The following is a 21828-nucleotide window of genomic DNA, read 5'->3' on the forward strand; positions in this document are numbered from 1 at the left end:
TGCATACATCGGGGCGTCGGCAGTGGCAAAAAATTGCTGCGTTCGGCTAACGACTCGACAATTCGGGTGTTTTGCTCGCTTCTGATTGGCTGCGAGAAAGTCAACCTACACAAAACGTAACGTACGCATATGCGGGCGGAGGTCGACATCGTTGTGGTCCTGATGATATAAAGCTGGCCCAGCTCCGGCTGTCGACATCACAAGAATTTTGGACTGCAGTCGAGATACACCGACACCACCGAGCCTAACCCCCAACGTCGACGAGGACGAAGACTCCAAGCAGTCTAAAGATTTTGGCTAGCAGTTGTGACTCACAAGTGAAAGTAGGTGAAATTTTCAATTTTGAACTTAACTCGGTTAGCTCTAAGTTAATTGAGAAATCCTCAATTATCAGAGAAATTGCAGTTTGTGCTGTTTGTGATATATAAACAATTAGTGAACAAATATTATTATACTCATTATACATATTGGTAAGTTCAGATTGACCATTATAACTCTCTCCCTTTTTTCTGTTTTCATTTAACTTGATGGCTAAAATTAATTTTCAATCGCCCTGCGGTAATGTGTAGGCACATTTGTTTATTTGTTCAATTTAATTGAATCAAATTAGATTAGCCAGACATAATTAATCAACCCATTTTGGGTTATGGACTTTAAGCATTTTACTTTTTATCCACTTTTCCCTATGACCCACTGCCTGTTGCTTTTTTTGCCCCCTCTCCTGTTTTTAGATCTCTTTGACTTTCGCCTTTGATTCATTTTTAATAATCTGCCCTACGGCTTGACTTGAAACTAACTAGCAAACATAGCGCTCATTTGCTTAAGACTTTGCCCAGAAAGACTACACATAAAGTCAACATTAGCATTTCCATTGAGTCTCTGGCAGCTGTATAAATCATTCAAGGCAAACGCCATGAAGCTGGAATATTCAAAAACATCCTGGCGAATAGACTATAAAGTGAGCAACTTGTTGCCCCTTTTGCCAAGAAACTTTGCAAATAAAGTTTAATTTCATTAGAATAAACCCAATTGCAGCAAGCAAAGCTGCAAATAGACAGTAAGAAGCCGACAAGGTTTCAACTTTGGTAAATGTAAATTAGATGATATGAAAATCTGCCAAAGCAAGTACTTATTTTTCTCTCCAAAAATATTATCCAATATATATTATCGGCTCCAAAATATTATCTTAATTCACAACATGCAACTAAATTATGTGAGACTTTTGAGGAAATGTGATACAATTTTTCACCTCTCTATACATTTTATGTAGTTCTTTTAAAACTATTCTTCAATTCATATTTTCCCTACTTGGACTAATTACAAATAAATATGGATCAACTCTATTTGTGAATATTTTATCGCTTTTATTACTGCAGTCTTTGAAAACGTATCAGCTTTTTTAAGTACATGAGTCTCAACATCAAAGTATTCTATATAAACAGTCGGAAATATAAGCAACTTCGATATATGTATACCCTTTCATATTATGAGTTAAGATTTGACCAAACGATTCGTTTTGAAGAATTTTTTTAACAAGTGAAAAAGTTCATTTTCTAATTAATAAGTAATTTATTTACTTACATTGTTACAACTATCTAAAAAACTATATAAATGACTATAAAACAATTGTAAAAGTAGTAGATTAGTAATACCTTGAGTCTTTAACTATATTAGTTATGTGACTCACCTACTCCTAGTTAATAAACTCATGTATAAAGTATATTCCTGAGTTTAAAAAATGGCATAAAAAACCTTAGTTATTAACGTGGCTTTCTTAATAGGTAAAATATTGGTAAAATGAAAAATTAAAGGGAAAGTACAAGAAAAATAAAAGATAAGCCATTAAAATACGAAGAGATGATTCAAATATATTAAACAATTAACTTAAAATGAGTTTAGTAGCAAGTTATCAATGCATTTAGTTTAGAATCCAACCTTAAAACTTCTTTACGAAGAGTAATGTTTTTACTTTTAGTTAATTATGCCTTTATGGCGCACAGAGTCTTAGTCCAAGTCACTAAAAGAAAAATGCAATAGAAACCGATTGCTTTCTTGGTTTACATCTTGTTGAGAGAAGCACACCGAAAACCACAAAAGTCGAGCAAAAGTCAAACTTGAGTACTTTGTTAGCGCATTGAATTTGATTTCCTTTTTTTATTTTATGCTCCGCTGGCTTTAAACTTGTTTGTGACGTAATCCCAGCAACGACTGGGCAGTGGGCCAAACTTGTTGTCCTGAATCTCATTCGCAGTACAATTTCAGGCCACTATCTTTATCTCACTATCTCAGTATGTCGCACTAGAAGTGGCTCAAGCTCTGGCCATGCCTCAGGCACGCTCTAATTAATATATGCATTTTTTGTTGGCATTATCAGTTCGATGATTAGAAAATTTCACACGGAAACAAATCAGCGTTTGTTCATGAACTTTGCATCGACTGATGGAACTAGTTGGTACACCAGGTTTTACAGGGATTTACATGGGAGATATAGAACCAAACACCCGCAGCTGGAAAGTTTTCGCAGCTAAATTGATTTATATAGGGTGGGTCGCACGAGTATCTGTTTGATCTGATCTGATGTAGGTATGTATCAGTAGCTCATTAAAACATTATTATGATGACAATATATTATTTTTTTATATAGTATAACATGACATATATAAATTTGTTTGGGTAGCTGGGAAAATTGATTAACCACGCGCGACACTGTCGCGAGTCTGGTCTTCGGTGTGCTGATAAACAGCGAAAAGTGCACATTATGAATATATATGTATGTATGAAGAACAGCAATAACAATAACAATAATAATATTATTATTATTCTTATGCCATGAGTGCGTAGGTGGGCTCTCGTTGATTTTCACAATGGCTCACTGACTGACAGTAGCTACATATTAATTTACACTTATCAATTGGCTATAAATTTAGTTGGGGCCGGGCCACTCATCATGTAGATCAACTGAAAATAGAAGCACTGCGAGAACCTATTTATATGCTCTGAAGGAGAACTGCTGTCTGCGGCTTGGAAACTTTTCCGTCGTGGCCGAAGCGGCGCCTGACATGGTTTTCGGATTCAGAGCAGACGCAGCCAGATCGGGCTTATCAGCTGGTGGCATATACACTTGACTGGGGCTTCAGATCGGCTTCAGTTGTCGGTTAGAGCTTGAAAATGTGAACACGGATTTCAGAGTAATTTTTTTTTCGGCTGCTGTGTGGGCGCTGCATAGTCAACAACCATATCTGTGATTATATAGTACTCAGGGGTACACAAATCTACACAAATCGTTAATTATATTTGCTAGTGATAACATTTAAATCTATATAAAGTAAATAATTAATAATATAGCCAATAAACAAATTATATTAAGTACAACGTACATCCTACATATGTACATACATACATCAGCAATATCAGCTTAGGTGAGTTTGCTATTATCAACCCCAATCCCATTCCCCATGGGACTATCCGGCAAGTAAGACATACGGACGACACGCGACCTGGTTTCCTGGTATACACATACATACATACATACGTACATACATACATACATATTAATAAACCGAATTACCCACACATGGTGTATGATTGATGAGTAAATTGTAAAATTAGCTTTAGCTAGGTTCAAAAAGTATGAATTTTTGGCTAACAAATTAAATGAGTTATCTTTTATCTATATGTACATATATACTAACCGCATACGATTATGTCCGCAAGCAGATGGCCCTAAGAGATTCAAGGCACGTAACAGACAAACATTAGTTAAACTTGTGCTTTTGCCACTTTTGTTTGTCTGAATGTCTGTAGGTGGAAACGGAATCTTATGGAGTGGGCGTCGTAACATAAATCAAAGTTCAAAAGTTGTTACGCCCAGGATTAGCCTTCTTAAATGCATTTGACTTGTGTGATTCGGTTTTCTAATTAGTGTAGCATAGCCTAAGGGGCAGCCCTTTGTCGCCGCAACAGGTACACACAAGTACATACATATGTACGTTCCAGAGATTCCAAACAACTGTATTTCAATTCTCCCCCTCTCACTCTCTCTTTCTCTGTGTCTCTTTGCAGTTAACATGAAATCGACAATTTCGTTGCTGCTGGTTGTCATCTGCACCGTGGTATTGGCTGCCCAACAGAGTCAAGCGAAAAGTGAGTAGCGAAAATTGTCATCATGAAATATGCATTAAATTTAAGCGCAAAAAAACAAACCTATAAAATGGCAGTCATGACCTGGCAGCATCAATTGTTACAGTTTAATACAAAACAAACAAACAAAACGGGAAGCATTGACAACTCCAACCACCCACAATCATACCCACTCCTCCTCCTCCTCATCACATTCTTCCTGCCTCATTGACAGCAGCCATTGTTCTACATACATATACATATGTATATGTAAGATGGCCCTCCAGGGTTTTTATTTGTTTATGCAGCTGCAGCGAAGGGAAGATTCTTGCAGGATTCTTTGGAATGGGCAAAGAATGCGCTTTTCGCCAAACGCTTGAAGGAATAGTGTATTTGAAAACAACGCTTGTCATTTCGACGTACATACATAGGTTTCACCTCTATTAAATAATGCAGCCAAACAAACAAAAGGCAAAGTGGCAGAAGCTGATAGCTTTTTTATTCTATTTCATTTTCTTTGCTACTAAAATGTATTTTACCTTATTTACTCGAATGTCCTGATACGTTTGAATAGATTGCCTTTTCATAGATTTCATTTGCTTCCAAAAGTGAACATAAGGATATTTTGCAAATTTGGTAATTTAAATACTCTTCTTAAAAGAAATTCAGGTATTAGACCAAAGTAAACACTAGATTATAATATTCTAATTTTTATTAGCTGACGGAAAATCCTATATAAAGGTTTTTTATAAGTCAACGACATGCTCTTAAACATCGCTTAGCTAATCTTGAAGTTTCTAAAAATAGCTTTAATCATTTCAATTTATCAAACCTTTTGATAAAGTTGAATTACCCTCTTTAAATAGTATCATCACAAACTGGTTACAAATGTTATAGACTAGGACTAGGGCAAGGACGAGTCCCCAATGAGCATCATGTAAATTTATGTGCTAGAAAGTGCGTGTGTGTGTGTGTTTGTGTCGGATTCTGTGTGTGTGGGCGGTGATTTTTTTCCTTATAAATAGCAATAAGTCAAAAAGTTAACAAACAAAACGAATTGAGAGCGAAATAGCAGCAGCTTTGTCACCGGGGTCAAATGCTTATCAAAAGATGTCTCTCCAGAGCATTGGCAAGCGATTAAAGATTTGGGTTGTCATACATAGAAAGAGAGAGAGAGAGAGAATGACAGGGAAAGAAACGATTCCGTATAATGGTACAAAGTTTCCCAAATCGTGCGCCAAGGGAGTGCACACAAGCGAGTCGTCCCATAAACTTTTCGATTTAGCCAGTTGAGGTGTATAGTGGAAAGGTCGACGTAAGGAAGTCCTGGTTAATGACGTGCCATGTGTGTGCGTCATATTGATTGCAATCCTTTTGCCAATAACCTGCTTAACTTAATTTTGCATTTTTGGTCTTTTTCTGCAGAGGGCTGCCAGGCCTATGGGCATGTCTGTTACGGCGGCCATGGCAAACGTTCGCTGAGCTCGGCAGCCGGAGAATCGGCAACTGCAAGCGGTCAGACCGACCAGGAATATGGACGTTCGAATGGTCTGTTGCCCATATTGTCAGGCGGCAACGAACAGGCACAGGCAGTGCCCGAGGCTGAATTCGATGATTATCCCTCTCGTCAGATACTGTACAAAATTATGAAATCATGGGTAAGCGTCCAAAAGATGTTTAAACTGAATGCAATATTCTCTTATGCACACACTCTCCTCTATTTCTTTCTCTATAGTTTAACCGTCCACGACGACCGGCTGCTCGCTTAAATGAACTTGATTATCCTTTGACGAATTCTGGTGAAATTTTCAACCGAGATCTTCCATTGAACTAAGCTCATAATTTTGCCCTTGGCCTGACTGCAAATAACTACATTCTATAACAGCATCAGCAATAATAATAACAACAGCAACAACAATATCTACAACAGCAACAAAAACAACAACAATATACAAACATTTTAAAATAAATGTTAACTCTTTTTGCATAATTTGTATAAATGTTTGTCATATAGAATAGTCAACTGAAATTTTTAAGGGCTGGTAAGAATTTCAGTGAAAGAAAACCGAAAAAAAAGAAACCAAAAGGAAATGGCAAATAATTAACTTTCACTTATTATAAACATTAACCAAAATAAAATGCAACATACATACCTATTTCATTATTTATATATTCTATATTATAATTTATGTTCGATTTACGTTTCGAGATTTATGTGAAATGCAAGCGAAAGACTATTTGTAGTTGTAAATTTTAATTTAAAATGCATAATTTCGAAATTGTACCGCGATGTAAACTACTTAAATGTTATATAAGTATGTACTATATATGTATATGTATAATGGCAAAACAAAAAACGAAAAAAATGTTCACAAGAGTTTTTATTAAATATGTGGTTGAATATATGTATAAAAATAAACTGGCTTAAAGAGAGCAACAAATTTATTTAACGTATATTTATTAAAAGTTATTTGGTTTTGCACATTAAGATTTTGCTATGGAAAACAAATAAATGAATGAATTTCAGTTTTATGACGAAAAAGATTTAAATAATTTTAAATGGCAAATCATAAACAATCGATAACAAATCGGAAACAATCGATAATGAATCGTCAGTCAATTTAAAAGTGTGACCAAATGTGAATAACTGCTAACGCACGTGCAAGATTCCTCCGCAAAAACATTCGAAATGCAAAGGCTCCTCAAACAGTGAAAATAAAAGAAAACTTGACATAAAAATGACGCACCGAAAAGAGGAGCATTCAGAGTCCGAACCACGAGCTGTATTTAAGGAGAGTAGTCAAATTTTTCGCCGGAATCGTGCTCTGGGCTATGTTAGCAATCAAGTACCAGCTGTGACACGCTATGTCCAACGTCGAAGAGATACCCTGATTATCACCTGCATTGGACGCTCCTTTCAGGTATACACGGCAGGCCACTTTCGGCTGCTTCATGTCAGTGGATTGCATCCTGATGAAATCACAGCATTGGCCACAGACCGACTGCATACCTACACTGCCAGCAACAAGTGCATTTTCGCTTGGCGAGCTGGTAAGCACATACGCCATGTGTATCGAGGCCATGAACGCAACGTCCATTTGCTGCTGCCTTTTGGAACTCATTTGATAGCCGTAGACAGCGCCAATGTGCTTAAAGTGTGGGATATTAGATCGGAGGAGGTGTATCTGGATGTGCCATTTAAACCGGAGGAATTTCAGATCACAGCTGTGGCTCATCCACCCACATACATAAACAAAGTAGTCCTGGGCTCACAACAGGGCCAACTAAAGATTCTTAATATTAAAAAGAACACAATTGTGTGTACCTTTAATCACCATGGTAGTCGTGTCACTTGCATAGAACCGGCTCCGGCCTTGGATGTAGTGGCGGTCGGTCATGCTGATGGTGCTATAATTGTGCTGAATCTAAAGTTTGATGAAGTGCTTATTGCCTTCAAGCAGGATTGGGGCTTGGTTACCGCATTGGCTTTTCGCACCGATGGACCACCCATTTTAGTGTCAGCCTGCAGCAATGGCTACATGGCTTTATGGAATTTGGAGGAAAAAAAACTGGCCGGGCAGTGGCAGGCCCATGAGGAGCAGGTGACCACAGCTATATGCTTTCCCAGTGAGCCCATTGTGTTCACTACTTCCCCAGATAACTCGATGAAAACATTCGTTTTCGATATGGCCGATGGTGGAGCACGTCAATTGCGTATTCGTGAGGGCCACACAAAGCCACCGCTCTGCATACGTTATCATGGTGGATCTGGTGTATCTATATTGTCATCAGGTGAAGATAGCACTCTGCGAGTGTTCTCTACCATTTCGGAATCACTAAACAAAAGCATGGGCCGAGCCACCTACAATCCCAAGGCAACCAAAAGGAAAAGTAAGTGATTGAACTAAACTCTTCCTAAGACATATATAATATTCTTTAATTTGCCTCTTTCAGATCGTTTCCAGTTTGACAAATTCAGTATGCCGCCTATTTTGGAGTTTACCTCCGAGACAACACGTGAAAAGGAATGGGACAATATTGCCGCAATTCATGCGGGCATCATACAGACCACCACCTGGACTTTCGACAAAAGTCGCATGGGTGAACATCGTCTGGTACCCAAGCAGTTTCAGAATAAAAATCGAACTAACTATGAGTGCGAAACTACATCCATTGTGTTGACACATTGCGGAAATTTCGTCATCATTGGCTATAGCAGTGGCGATGTGGAACGATTTAATATACAGTCTGGTCTTTATCGTGGCAGATATGGATCCCCTGGCCACGAAAAAGCCGTACGTGGTTTAGCCAGTGATAATCTCAATCAAACTGTGGTCTCTGGTTGCTCGCAGGGTCTCGTTAAATTCTGGCCATTTAAAGGGAAAAGTAAGCACATCACCAAATATTATGAGATATTCGAGTTAAATACATATCTGTTATTACAGCTGATAAACCTGTGGCTATCCTGCGACTGGCGGATGGGGTATCTCTGATACGGCAGCATCGTGAGAGTTCCATGATGGCGATCGGCTTGGAGTCATTTAAAGTGTATATCGTAGATATGCACACGCGGGTAGTCGTCCGCAAATTCATTGGCCACACAGCAAAGTTGAATGATATGACTTTCAGTCCCGACAGCCGTTGGCTAATCTCCGCATCCATGGATTCTACTATCAAAGTGTGGGACATACCATCGTCCTATATGATTGATCATTTCCGTGTCGAAAGACCATGCATCTCGCTGACCATGTCCCCCAATGGTGATTTTTTGGCCACTGCCCATGTTAATTTATTGGGAATTTATTTGTGGGCCAACAAGACTCTGTTTAATCAGATCTCCTTGCGCTCAATTGACCCCAGAGAGGCAGCTCCATATGTAGGACTGCCTACCACTGTGTGCAATGCCATGGAACTGGAGGATGCTATCGAAGAGCTGGATATAAATGATGATGACAAGCATCACAATGAAGGCGAGTTAATAAATGCCACGTACGAGACGCCCAAACAATTGGCACCAGAGCTTATAACTCTTTCGGGACAAGCGGCTTCACGTTGGCAAAATTTGCTCGATTTAGAACTGATCAAGAAACGCAACAAGCCCAAAGCACCACCAAAAACGCCCAAACAGGCACCTTTCTTCCTGCCTACCGTTTCTGGGCTGGAGATGCGTTTTGATGTCGGAGCTAATGTTCCCACTTCGACAGATGGCTCACGCGTCCTGCAGACCAAAAATCTTAGTAATTTAACTACATTTGGCCAACTGCTAGAAGAAACTTCCACTAGCAATGAGTTTAGTGCCGTCGTTAAGCATATAACTGAACTAGGACCCTCAATGGTTGACTTTGAGATCAAATCATTGCATCCCGAAGCAGGCGGAACTATGCTGGCCATGCTGCAATTCCTCAAAATGATTGAATTTATGTTTACGACAAATCTAAACTTTGAATTAGCCCAATCTTATTTGAGTGTCTACCTACGCTCACATGGCCTCAGTTTAACACACTCCACAGAACTGGTGCAAGCACTGCGAAGCATATCTCTTGCTCAGGAGGAGGCCTGGGAGCGTGTCGAAAGTAAACTGGTCTATGGCATTGGAGTAGTAGCAGCGTTGCGAAATTTTTCGCGTTAGTTGCGCAACGTAGAATTCTTTATTTATAGTTATGTCTTTCCAATTTGTATAAATAAATTACATGAATTTTTAAATCCGCCCGTTGAGATTATTTAAAGAAGTTTTTTGGGATTCTTGCCAGTCTACAAAATTATAAGATGGCTACGACAAGTAGCTAGCCAAGACGCGTTCGTCATAGCTGATTAGATTAGAACTGAAGTGAATCATATGCAATGACTGGGCTAAAGAAGTGTATCACTCTTGCTAGTTAATTGGGAATCACCACACAAAGTACAATTTCGATTTGAAATTGTGTATTATTTATTTGTTATATCCGTTTAAACTAACGCTTTCATTTATGCTGGAATTAAATAACTTAAACTTGTTTCTAGACGCGACAATGCTCGATACGTTTCTAGGCTGCGGCTGTTTCCTTGCTTTGCGGTTATATCCATTATTTTTGTCCCTAGTAAATTCCAACTCAACTCATAAACGAAATCAAAACAATATTTGTGTATATGTACTTAGTTACAAACCACCATGTGTTATACAGACATAGTGCGCGTCCATCATATATCTTGATAAGTTGTTTTGTTTGTTTTGTATACCTAAATATCGTAGTGTTTTCTGTGAATAACTTTAGCCTGTTGCTAGATTTTTTTTTGTTTTATGTGTGTTTTGAGTAGGAAGAGCAAGAGTAGAATTTAACACGGAACACGGTGTTGTTTTGGTTGATTGGATATTTTTGATAGGTTTTGTTCCGTTTCCGTCGGTCCTTCGTCGCAGGCGATAGTTACAAATGTGTGTGTAGCAGGATCTAAGGTTTACATATATAGTAGGAGGCAAAGGGAGCGCATCAGTATCAGAGGTCCCGCACCGTCCAGTTTGTAGGTTATTATTTTCTGGTGATAGGTGTGTGTGTGTGTGTGTGTATGTAAGTTTAGCCGCTTAACTTGAAGTGCACTGCTGGACGCGTGGGCCATCCTGATAGCCACCATCGTCCTCATCGTAAGCCATGCGCTGGTGTTGCTGGCGACGTTGCTTAGGGTCAAAGTCCTCCTGTAATTTAAATAAATTAATTTTGTTAATAAGAATATAATGGGATGTGTGATGAGGAGGGTTGCCGGAAAACTTACCAAGACTGTGTGCTCCGCTTCAACTGGAATGTCAACCTCGGGTGCCGGTGGCAAGCACTGCTTCAGCGTCGGCACAACAGACGGATTGATTACATCGGGGAAAATCACCTCGAACTGTATGATAAGTGTGCCCTTCTCCATTGGATTCTTAAATATAGGCATACCCTCCTCCGAGATGCATTTGGTCATCTCGTGCCGTATGATTTCGCCAGGCGTTGTCGAAATCAATAGATCACGATCGTCCAGGGTCTTCACAATACGTTGGAAACCGCACAGGGCCTCCACCAGCTGCAGCTGCATTTTAATCATTAGATCTGTGCCAGCATGCACAAATGTCGAATGCTCCTTTTCGTCTAACAAAATAATGATATCACCCGGTTGAGATTCGGGTTCGTGGTCACCCTCGCCCGTAAACACAATCTTCTGCCCATCCCGCATGCCCTTCTCAATGTGCACTTCCAAAACCTTGCGCTCGCGCACTGTTTTCCGTCCATTGCAGTTCTTACAGCGATCCTTCTCCTGTATGGTCTCGCCGGTGCCGGCGCATTTTCGGCACACCTGTTCGATGTGTTGAACAATGCCCGGTGCTATTTGCTGGACTCGTGTTTCTACACCATTACCGCGACACTGCATACACTTCTCAATGCTACCTTTCTTGCCGCCTCTACCCTCGCATTTGTCACAAATGACATTCTTCTGCAGCTGCAGTTTACGAGTAGCTCCATTATACAGCTCTTCCAGCTGTACAGACATCTGGTGGACCACGTCCTTGCCTCTACGTTCGCGACGACGACCACCGCCGCCACCGCCAAAGCCGGCACCAAAGAATTTCTCAAAGAAGTCCATTGGATTGCGGAAATCGCCAGAGTCGGCTCCACCCTTCTTAATAGCAGCCTCGCCGCCCTCATCGTACACCTGACGCTTATCCGTATCAGAGAGCACCTCGTAGGCCTGGGAAATGGCTTTGAATTTCTCACCCTCATTGGGGTTCTTGTCTGGATGGTACTTCAGAGCCAACTTTCTGTAAGCCTTCTTCAGCTCATCGGGTGTTGCATTGGGCTTAACGCCAAGCAGGTCATAGTAACCAGTTTCTTTGACCATTTTATATATTTAACTGAAATTAAAGAAATTTATAATTTAAACTTTGCCGTAAGGAGTAGTTTAAACTGATTTGAAAGAAAAAAACAAATGTATGTATGTACTACACACATGTATAGATACATTGATATGAAAATTCAATGCTGTGACCCCTTTATGACCCTTTAGCTTGGTGCTATCCCTGGAAATGTACATATGTATGCATGTGTATCAAAGTGGGTTAACTTTATCTCATAGGCTCGGGATTTGGAATTCCTGATGGTGAAATTGTGGGTGGCCGGTTTCTCTTTGATCTGTATGCGTTGCTTCCGGCAAGCTAAATTCAAGGTCAACTAGCTTGCACATGCATAATAACATACATCCATTTATTGGCAAATAAATGCGACGCAGTCACCGTAAAGGCGAACCCCTACACACGTTTTCTAGAAGTTTTTTCTATTTCAATACGGCAAGCAGCTGACGGTGCCCTGTACCTGCTGCCCCTCTCCGTTCACTTACTCAGCGCAACCACCGCAGAATTTCTAGAAAATTTCGTCGGAATGTCCAGCCCTGGTTTGCGGATAGCAAACACAAAGCATAAAGGGCGATAATGAAAAAGTGAACTAACGCCATGACGCGATAAATATGAGGAACTGGGCAAAGTGTAAAGCAAATGGCAAGAGAAAAAAAGAAGAGTAATTCACCGAATTCTTCAATTGATGTTCTTTCTTTCTATTTTGTAGGGAAATAAAACTAACTACATACATACAAAGTCACACACACACACACACACAAAGCAATTTAGGGGTACAAACATGTGCTGCGTCAGAGTGAACGAATGAAGAGGACAAAGAAGAAACCGATTCCATTGATTTTACAAATTTACGGGGCAGGAATTTTATATTTTTCATGATTGAAAAAGAATTAACTATTGCTCTGATTACTTAACAAAAAGGTAGCCCAAAAAACTATCCACCACATATGTATGTACATACACACACATACGCTCACAATGAGAGTGCAAAACGAAATCTGCAAAAAGAGGAAAATCAATTAATTGCTCTGACTTACCTTTGCTGTGTATTACGTGTGTCGGGCAAATAATAAAACTTTAGCAGCGCCTTTGATATTTTTTCTACGAGAAGTTACACTGTCTACTACAATTTTAAACGAAATCTAGATTCTCTACTACTGACAACTTTTCCGCATGCGAAAATTTTCAACCGCACAGCTTCAAAACGTGGAGCAAAACAAAATCGGTGTTGCACAATTCCCGAATACGCTTAACCAGTGTTGGTAAAGTGACCAAAGAAAAAAAATTTATTTTCTCGACACCTCGCCGTAACCTTCGCCACAATATTTTGACCTCGCCGCAATATTTTGACTTCGCCGTGGTTGGAATCGAGCAAATGAGTCAGACCCAACCATGCAACATGCAACTCGATTCAACATCCAACAAAAGAGCGCTGTTCATGCAAAAGAGAGTAAAAAGAGAGTAAAAATCGTGAGAAATGGTTGGAATCGAGCAAAGGAGTCAGACTCCGACCATAGAGTCGAACATGCAACCTCAGAGTCGAACGTCGAAGAAAAGAGAACAAGAAGCATGGAACAAAGAGAACAAAGAGACAAAATCGGTGTTGCACAATTCCCGAATACGCTTAACCAGTGTTGGTAAAGTGACCAAAGTCTTAAACCAGTATTTGTCAACCGTATTCCCAGTATTTTGGTATTTTATGCCGCATCAGTTTTAGTGTTTGCAAACACACTAAATTATCGGTGATTATTTAACAATAAATAAAGTTAGAGATTGTTGTTTTTCTTATTGCATTCCTAGAATAAAAAGATATGCGGCACGCTCAGTTTTTGGCCCGCACAGTCTTAGTGCAAAACAACAATGTGGAGGAGGCTTGCCGTCTGTTAAATCGAGTTCTTGGAAAGGAAGAACTGTTTGATCAATTTCGGCGCACACGGTTCTATGAGAAACCCTACCAGGTTAGTTGAGGTGCTCCATTTGCCTCCAAAAAGTTCTTAATGGTTTCCGTATCTTTATTTTTCAGGTCCGGCGGCGCATCAATTTTGAAAAATGCAAGGCTATCTACAACGAAGACATGAATCGTAAAATCCAGTTTGTACTTCGCAAGAATCGCGTGGAACCGTTCCCCGGCTGCAGTTAGACGTACCCTAATTTGTATAATTACTTGTTTATTAAAAATATAGAGTGTTTGTTAAGAATCACAACAAATTATAATGACCTATGTGCATTTGTATTAATATTATCTAAAATCTTCAAACAGATGTAACAACAAGAGGTAAAATATTTGGAAATTGTAAAGTATTCACAATTACTGGACAAATTCTGTACTGTAAAAGGTCTATACTTGTTAAAACAATAGCAGACTAGTACAAACAAGTCAGTTTTTAATTGGAATCTCTATGAATAAAACAAACCAAACAATATCTTAACCAAAATGCTGTACGAGGTATATTAAAATGAACTCCTTTGTACGTTAAGTGAAGCGGAAGGGGTTGAACCACGATTTTAAAATTATTGTCCGTAGATTAATCTTTCGTATTGAATTATTTTGAGACTTGTGTGATCAAGGACCTCATAAACGTAAATCAGCTATAGTTTATCTTTATGTAAAATGTTATCTACATTTGGTTAAGAAAAGCTTACTTTAACTGTATCTTAACCGTTACCCGCTTAGTTTAAGTTTAATATAAAGCTTTACACTGCTCGACTTAAAAACTTATTTTCATTCATTTTTAGCATTCAAGCTGTGAGGACGCATTTCTTTTCTTGACAAAGTAAGGTAAAAACGCCTTTATTATTTTGATTTGTTTAAATAAATAGAACAGGCCCCCTAAGCTAAAGATAGGTACATTTTGTGCGTGTGTGTGTGCATGTGTCAAATTTCAGGATACGAAGAATTTGAAAATTCAAATAAGCTGTAAAAATAAAAATCATTGCCTACTTTCCAGCATTTATTAACAGCAGATGCAATGAAAATTGATTATTTTAAAAGTGTTAAAAGTAGCTGTGTGTATATATGTATGTATTATGTCGAATTGCAATTGCAGCAAATTGCAGATACTTGTTATTGGGGTCTTCTCTGGACATTGTGAACGTGCCTAAGTGTATTGATAATATGCTTATGGGGCCAATTGACTCAATTTACACCAGTAACAAGAGAAAAAGGAGGCTTGTGCCAGGGTGTCGTGAATGTATTTATCTGTGTGTGTTTGTGACCACCGACCCGCTACAGAAAGTTCAATTCCCCACCGAAGTTAGCATGCTTTTCATTCACAAGCACGCCTGCCTGCCTCCTTGCTGTGGCGCATTGGGGGGCTTGTTGTTGTTGTTGATGATTTTGCTGCTGTTGCTGTTTTATCGATTTCTTGTGTTATTTTTAGCGTGATTTGCATATGTATGTATGTGCGTATTTTCTTCCTTTAGTTGGTGTATGTATGTATGTATGTGTGTACATACATACATATGTACATTTTAGATTTGCATGAAAGTTCCTCCTTTTCATTCCACCCGGTAAAACTTACTTAAGACATATGTACATATGTATGTACATATATATTCTATTTATATGTGTATGTGTGTAGCTTGTAATCGAATTTTGGCACCTAATCAAATGAATTACGTATCATGTCACTTTCAGAATTGGGATTACGCGGCATGTTAGCGGGGAATTTAGTGGCTGTCTATTTAGTGGCAAGTTTTTGCCTGGCACAAGCATATCCGGCCTTGCTTCCATATATCTATAGTGAGTTGCTGCCAAAGAAAAAGAAACCGTTTATTTTACATGACATCAAGTAAATTTTCTATATGTACGAATATGATACAGATCCTTCGAAGCGCAGTGACTCGGGTTTTCCAGAAATCGAGGACGATGTCGATGAACTGGATCAGTTGCGTGTGTCGAGCAAAAGACAACCAGATGGCAGTAGCACCACCACAACCACCACTAATGAGAGTGTTGAGGAAGTAGCTGCAGTTCCAAATCCCAATATTTTACCCGATTTAGAGCGACAGCTTGAGGTAGCCACACCATTGATATCGACAACAACAACCACTAGCACATCGGCCACAACCACAACAGGAACATCCAAAGAGGAAGGCGAACGATCCCAATTGGAAGAACCAAAGACGGCCAATAAGCCTGCTGTAGTCGCGGAGCCGACAGTTCATTCTAAGGTAAAGTATCGCAAATCCTTCCTTTACCCATCCTTCAACCACTTCCTTAGTTTGTTTGCTTGCTCCTTATGCCTTGTGTCTTTTGAAAATCCAAGTGTATATCCACGAAACCACCCAAAAATCAACAGGCATTTTACGGTGCAGCTCGTCTAGCTTTTGGTCAGAATCCCGAGGTGTTGCCCACATCATCGACAACCTCTACGACGACTACAACAGTGGCAACAACCACTACAACGGCTACTAAGTCTCCAGCTACCGAACAAACTCCCCAAGATGATGTTGTGGATGTTGTGGCCGGTGAACCGGTAGCCGAGTTGGAATCGGCCGTGGCGGAAACTGAACTCACCGCTCTGGCACCCACTAAACCGGCTATGCAGCATAATCATAATCATGATCTCAATCGGGAGACAATCGGAGATATACTAATTGACGAACTGGATGCCATGGCCAAGACTAAACCCAGCGAGCGTAGATCCAGTCCGGCCCACCAAATGACGGCCAAGGTTCTTATGACAATAGAATTATGGGATAATAAAAAAAACCCATTCACACACTGATTGGCAAATGATTTGATTGGCAGCGCACCCCAAGAAAATTAATTGTATATAAGAAACGAAAGTCCCATTCAAAATTCTATTTACTAATATCGATTTATTCACGATTCAATTACAGACTGCTCAGAGTTTGCTACGAAATCCCAATGGCCAGTACTCGTCGTTTGATATGGCCCAATATGTGTTTTGGACTGGCGATGAAACTGGCGTGGCCAGAGCCGTGGAAGAGCTGATCAAAGAAAATCTGGTGGGTGACATTGGCCTGAAACTGACCTCAGATGGGCAATAAAGTGATTTTTTGTTTCCATTACACAGATCACCAGGGAGAATGCTTTGAAATTTTTACGCGACATTCGTTTGGGTATTGAGTTTCTACAACGATCCTACGATAATCGCATCTTTCCTGAAGAACTGCGTCAAAATCATTTAAAGCGTAATAGTCCGCCCAGCACTGCAGCAACTACAACAACGTCCACAACGAGCACAACAACAACCAGTACAACAACCACAGAGAAACCGTTTCCAGATGTCCACGAATCGGACATTTCTCCAAATGTTAATGCGATGCCTGTCCCAGTCTCAGTACCGGTTCCAGTGTCTCTTAAACAATTGGATAGCCTAAGCTTTTGGAATAAACTCAAGCAGATGGACAATGATGCCCAGCAAGGTGAGTAGGAAATGGCGGAATAAAAAGCGTACCCATAACGCAAATATCGGTAATCTACAGATCTAACAGATTATGACGAGGGTAGGGCCAAAATTGTAGAGTACCTATACAATGAATATTCTTTGGAGGAGATCTTATACAAATTGGCAAAGGTAATCTTGACAGGGCTTACAAAACTAGAATCACTTTCTAACTGTTTGGTTCTCGTTCACAGGTAATGTTCTCTCAGTCTCTGGCCCATGGTTCTGATGAGGCCCAAATGGAATTACAGAAATTAACCGAATTTCTAGAGCATGAGGGTAATCTCGGCGTCATCCCAGTAGATTTGCAAAAGAAGGTTTTGCGTAAGTACTCAATCGATCCTTTGTCTGCTTTAATTGATTTATTTCATTTACCAAAAGGTGTCCTACTGACCGCCTTGTCGGACACATTGTCCGAGCATCCAGAGCTGTTGCCTGCAGCGCGTGTTAACTTGGCCAATCCATATTATAGGCTTCCAATGCAAACTCCAAGCCAATAGATTGGCAAATTATCAGAAATCTAAAGATACATAAATATATATATCTACACCTAGTTCTATATATCTCAAGAGACGACTCTTATCGTTATATATTGAACGTCTATCTATGTATTTGGAACAAAATGCGCTCTCTCGGAATTGCCTAATACTGTTGGATTTAGATTTAAACCTAAGTTGTGTATTCAATTGGCAAACTACTTGTAACATAGCGAGCAAAGGAAAAAACAGAAAAAGATTATCGTGATATTTTTGGTTAGGCAGCATAATAATGAAAGATATAGAACAATTGTGTTGATTTTTTTGTCTACATTTATGAATAATGTTTAGAGAAACCCAAAAACAAAAAATGAGAGAGACTTGTGCGCTGTTTTGAGCTTTTAACTTAAATCAAATATTTTAAACCAGAATCTGAGTTAGTTTAGGAAAACATTGAGGTTGGCGATACAGTTTTGCTTTGAAAAGAAGTTTAACCCATGAAGCAGGAATGGGCTCTGAGTCCGCATATAAGTATATACACAAACATATTATATTATATATACATACATACTATATCAGTAGCAATTTATATACATACATAAATACTATACAGAGATTTAGTCCACTTGCTTTATTTCGCCTAAATAAATAAACTGAATACTACATGCATTATTGATTAAATAATTGTTTGTTTGTTTGATTGATTGATTGATTGTTTGTTTGCCAGTTAAAAACGCGATATACCTAAATATTGTGTATTCGTATTATTACAATAAAAATAGAAGAAAAACAAAACAAAATCTATCTGTGTATGTTAATGTCTAATGTATGAATAAAATCAAATAACGAATTAACTTAATTATAATTAATTTATGCCATTCTATAGCTCCTTCTTGGGTTCCTCCGGCTTTAATTGATTCGTTGGCTTATCCAAAAATTGGTTTATACGCTCCTCCGTCAGTGGCTCATTGCTATTGAAGAGTTTTTCCATTTCGGCCTTTTCATCTTCACCCAACTCGCTTGCCAATTGCTTGGCCATTTCCTCTAGTCGCAATTGATTCTTTGTCAAGTGTCCAGGCAGCCAAAAGATTGTCTGTATCATTCTAAAATTACCATTTATGTTAATGAATCCTCTTTTCATTCACTTTATATTTACTTGAGCAGTACATATCCACATAGCGCCAATAATAGGCATAGGCCTGATGTCTTAAACATGGCCCAATAGTCCACAACAACTTGTTCATGCCTCATTTTGGTCGCGTCTGCAAGAACGTACTATATCTGTATCAGTCGAAGCTAACAAGTCCATTAAACTGTCATATGTGGTAATATGTGAAATCATTTCAAGAGCTGGCCCAATGTTGTGGCCGTCGCGTCGTCAGGGGCAGCCAATTGCAAACATACGTGGATAAAATTAAAGTCAAGACCAATCATGTGCAAGGAAAGGAAATCAATACAATCGAAACTGGCCCTTCAGTGTTTTAGCCTGGAGATTTTCTTTCCCATTTTCATGGCAATCAATCTGAGAGAAAACCACTTCAAAAATGTTTCTTATTTTCATGCTATTAAAGTTTCCACTTGAAAATTAATTCAAGAATTACCTTTATTTTCAAATTATGTAGTTGATTTAAAACTCAGGCATATATGACGCATTAATGATAGGTATCATGTCCTTTCATACATATTTTGCGTATTTAGATCGCCAATCGTCTTTTCATGATTGGTTATAAATATAAAAAAAAAAAACTTTTAATTTTCTTGATAATAGAGACAGGTGCTAGCTTGGGAGGGGGTCTTGGCCTCACGCCATCGTAAATCAGACATCAAAAATTCGCTATTGAAATCAAAACATCGCCCTGATTAGGCCAAATGTCCATTTTTAGTTCTTATATACCTCTGAATACTATACTATCGATAGATAATGGTAGTAGACGCAGATAGACGACCTCTCCTATATAAAAAGACAGTTGGAGAACGCACGCACCACAGTAAAAATGATGAGAGCCTTGCAAGTGGGCATCGTTTTAACCATTTTGGGCCTAGCCCTGGCAGGAGAGAGGCCAATCTCGGATTGTGTAAGAACAGCTAGAGCTTTGGAAACATTAAACTTTAACTGGTGTCATTATAGGCGGAGCGTATTGTCGATGATGGCTATCCGGTGGAAACGCATCAAGTTACCACCACTGATAACTATATTCTGACCATGCATCGCATACCGCCGAAAGAGAGTGGTGCACCTGTGGTATTGCTATTCCACGGCATGCTTAGCTCTTCCTCGGATTGGGTGCTAATGGGACCAGGAAAGGCTTTGGCATACATTCTATCCGAAGCTGGCTACGACGTTTGGATGGGTAATGCCCGTGGCAATACCTATTCCAAGGCCCATAAGTATTGGCCAACATATTGGCAAATATTCTGGAATTTCAGTTGGAACGAGATTGGCATATACGATGTGCCAGCCACAATTGACTACATATTGGAGAAAACCGGTCAAAAACAGTTGCAATATGTGGGTCACTCACAAGGCACCACCGTCTATTTGGTAATGATGTCAGAGAAGCCAGAGTATAATGACAAAATCAAGTCCGCCCATTTGCTGGGACCTGCCGCTTATATGGGTAACATGAAGAGTCCCCTAACACGTGCCTTTGCCCCGATTCTGGGACAACCCAATGCCATGGTTGAGTTGGTCGGTTCGATGGAGTTTATGCCGAGCAATCAGTTTAAACAGGATTTGGGCATTGAAATGTGCCAGGCTACCTCGCCCTATGCTGATATGTGTGCCAATGAGATCTTCTTGATCGGAGGCTACGATTCCGAACAACTGGACTATGTAAGTGAATAGTTAAATTATTGCCTTTTGAACAATGTTCTGAATTTTACTCTATGTAGGAGCTTTTGGAGCATATCAAGGCAACTTCTCCAGCTGGAGCTTCGGTTAATCAAAATCTGCACTTCTGTCAAGAGTTTAATTCGAAAAAATTCCGCAAATTTGACTACTCGGTCATCCGTAATCCCTATGAATACGGCAGCTACACTCCACCCAACTACAAGTTGAAGAACGCCAAAGCCCCTGTCCTGCTCTATTATGGAGCCAACGATTGGATGTGCGATATTAGTGATGTGAGACAACTCCGTGATGAGCTACCCAACATGGCATTGGACTATCTAGTGCCGTTTGAGAAATGGGCTCATTTGGATTTCATTTGGGGTACCGAGGCCAAGAAATACGTATACGACGAGGTTTTGAAGCAGATGTTATCATACGAATAAATTTTATTTGACTTCTAACTCAATCAGGTACTCTAACTTGATCTCATCATCCTTAGTAAGTTTGCTTACAAGGCGATAATATCCGGGTATGAGATAATTTCCCCAATGTCGGGCATTCAGTGGATAGTCCTTGAGATGATAGTGCTCTGGCGGCAAAGGGCATGTATCCGGATGGGGTGCATTTGAATATTCCTTGAGGCTTTCATAGAATAATTCCTTGTAATAGGACTTCATGACGTCGCAGACAGCCAAATAGGGGATGTTAAGGAACTCTTCAAATTCATCGTCTGACTTTTCAGCGCGATGGACTTTAATGTGTAGCTGAAAACAAATTGGTCGAGTTGCCTTTGAAGTGGATAGAAGTTATCACCTAAACACTTACCTTCCACTCGTTGTCTACGGTTACATGTTGTTTCAGTTCTCCATTAATCAGAAGATGTCCTTCCTCATCTCGTTCACCTAAATGCAACTCGCTCTTAAAGGCATGCTCATCCTCTCGAATCTTTTCGATCTTGTGTAGCTTTACCTCCCTTTTCTTGGCTTCAAGTTGATGCAGTTGTCCGGTTAGCAAGATGCAAAGCATCCAGATCCATTGCGTTGCCATTTCACAACCAAATATAAAATGACTGGGACAACAAACAATATTTATATGGATCAAGGGACACGTAAGCAGATGCAATCGGCAGTTGTA

The 21828-nt window shown here is 39.5% G+C and overlaps 8 protein-coding genes across 14 annotated transcripts; 5 read left to right on the forward strand and 3 right to left on the reverse strand.

The window, feature by feature from the left end:
- Positions 1 to 211: 211 nt before the first annotated feature.
- On the forward strand, positions 212 to 6109 carry CCHa2 (CCHamide-2). 4 transcript variants are annotated; one of them, XM_068297129.1, is made up of 4 exons: positions 212 to 323; positions 4063 to 4143; positions 5545 to 5777; positions 5855 to 6109. In XM_068297129.1, exons 2-4 carry the CDS (start codon positions 4068 to 4070, stop codon positions 5951 to 5953), a joined length of 408 nt encoding a protein of 135 aa, XP_068153230.1. In that variant the 5' UTR covers positions 212 to 323; positions 4063 to 4067; the 3' UTR covers positions 5954 to 6109. The 4 variants fall into 4 exon arrangements, with proteins under 4 accessions (XP_068153230.1, XP_068153231.1, XP_068153234.1 ...); XM_068297130.1 differs by lacking the exon at positions 212 to 323 and adding an exon at positions 3283 to 3419; XM_068297133.1 differs by lacking the exon at positions 212 to 323 and adding an exon at positions 3463 to 3472.
- Positions 6110 to 6758: 649 nt separating this feature from the next.
- Positions 6759 to 9822, forward strand: LOC137583193 (WD repeat-containing protein 36). The gene is made up of 3 exons (XM_068298115.1): positions 6759 to 8010; positions 8074 to 8505; positions 8565 to 9822. The coding sequence occupies exons 1-3, from the start codon at positions 6858 to 6860 to the stop codon at positions 9746 to 9748; spliced, it is 2769 nt and encodes a 922-aa protein (XP_068154216.1). The 5' UTR covers positions 6759 to 6857; the 3' UTR covers positions 9749 to 9822.
- A 202-nt stretch (positions 9823 to 10024) lies between these two features.
- On the reverse strand, positions 10025 to 13207 carry Droj2 (DnaJ heat shock protein family (Hsp40) member A4-like). The gene is made up of 3 exons (XM_068298116.1): positions 13012 to 13207; positions 10864 to 11977; positions 10025 to 10786 (listed from the first exon to the last, which is right to left on the reverse strand). The coding sequence occupies exons 2-3, from the start codon at positions 11962 to 11964 to the stop codon at positions 10676 to 10678; spliced, it is 1212 nt and encodes a 403-aa protein (XP_068154217.1). The 5' UTR covers positions 11965 to 11977; positions 13012 to 13207; the 3' UTR covers positions 10025 to 10675.
- A 481-nt stretch (positions 13208 to 13688) lies between these two features.
- On the forward strand, positions 13689 to 14182 carry mRpS21 (mitochondrial ribosomal protein S21). Its single transcript, XM_068298117.1, has 2 exons — positions 13689 to 13932; positions 13998 to 14182. Exons 1-2 carry the CDS (start codon positions 13786 to 13788, stop codon positions 14112 to 14114), a joined length of 264 nt encoding a protein of 87 aa, XP_068154218.1. The 5' UTR covers positions 13689 to 13785; the 3' UTR covers positions 14115 to 14182.
- A 520-nt stretch (positions 14183 to 14702) lies between these two features.
- Positions 14703 to 18548, forward strand: LOC137582882 (mucin-2). Of its 4 annotated transcripts, none has more exons than XM_068297621.1 (9): positions 14703 to 14748; positions 15612 to 15716; positions 15798 to 16147; positions 16243 to 16650; positions 16820 to 16948; positions 17017 to 17368; positions 17429 to 17520; positions 17583 to 17712; positions 17770 to 18548. In XM_068297621.1, the coding sequence occupies exons 2-9, from the start codon at positions 15629 to 15631 to the stop codon at positions 17886 to 17888; spliced, it is 1668 nt and encodes a 555-aa protein (XP_068153722.1). In that variant the 5' UTR covers positions 14703 to 14748; positions 15612 to 15628; the 3' UTR covers positions 17889 to 18548. The 4 variants fall into 4 exon arrangements, with proteins under 4 accessions (XP_068153722.1, XP_068153721.1, XP_068153723.1 ...); XM_068297620.1 differs by having other exon boundaries at positions 14711 to 14753; XM_068297622.1 differs by having other exon boundaries at positions 14711 to 14753; positions 16276 to 16650.
- On the reverse strand, positions 17770 to 19167 carry LOC137582883 (uncharacterized). The gene is made up of 2 exons (XM_068297625.1): positions 19021 to 19167; positions 17770 to 18967 (listed from the first exon to the last, which is right to left on the reverse strand). The coding sequence occupies exons 1-2, from the start codon at positions 19113 to 19115 to the stop codon at positions 18745 to 18747; spliced, it is 318 nt and encodes a 105-aa protein (XP_068153726.1). The 5' UTR covers positions 19116 to 19167; the 3' UTR covers positions 17770 to 18744.
- Positions 19168 to 19858: 691 nt separating this feature from the next.
- Positions 19859 to 21160, forward strand: Lip3 (Lipase 3). Its single transcript, XM_068297204.1, has 3 exons — positions 19859 to 19939; positions 19993 to 20697; positions 20757 to 21160. The coding sequence occupies exons 1-3, from the start codon at positions 19859 to 19861 to the stop codon at positions 21135 to 21137; spliced, it is 1167 nt and encodes a 388-aa protein (XP_068153305.1). The 3' UTR covers positions 21138 to 21160.
- CheA87a (Chemosensory protein A 87a) lies at positions 21109 to 21739 on the reverse strand. Its single transcript, XM_068297205.1, has 2 exons — positions 21520 to 21739; positions 21109 to 21458 (listed from the first exon to the last, which is right to left on the reverse strand). Exons 1-2 carry the CDS (start codon positions 21718 to 21720, stop codon positions 21141 to 21143), a joined length of 519 nt encoding a protein of 172 aa, XP_068153306.1. The 5' UTR covers positions 21721 to 21739; the 3' UTR covers positions 21109 to 21140.
- Between the last annotated feature and the right edge of the window lie 89 nt (positions 21740 to 21828).

Source organism: Drosophila tropicalis, unplaced genomic scaffold (assembly GCF_018151085.1).
Source record: "Drosophila tropicalis isolate 14030-0801.00 unplaced genomic scaffold, ASM1815108v1 contig_859, whole genome shotgun sequence".
NCBI lineage: Eukaryota > Metazoa > Arthropoda > Insecta > Diptera > Drosophilidae > Drosophila > Drosophila tropicalis.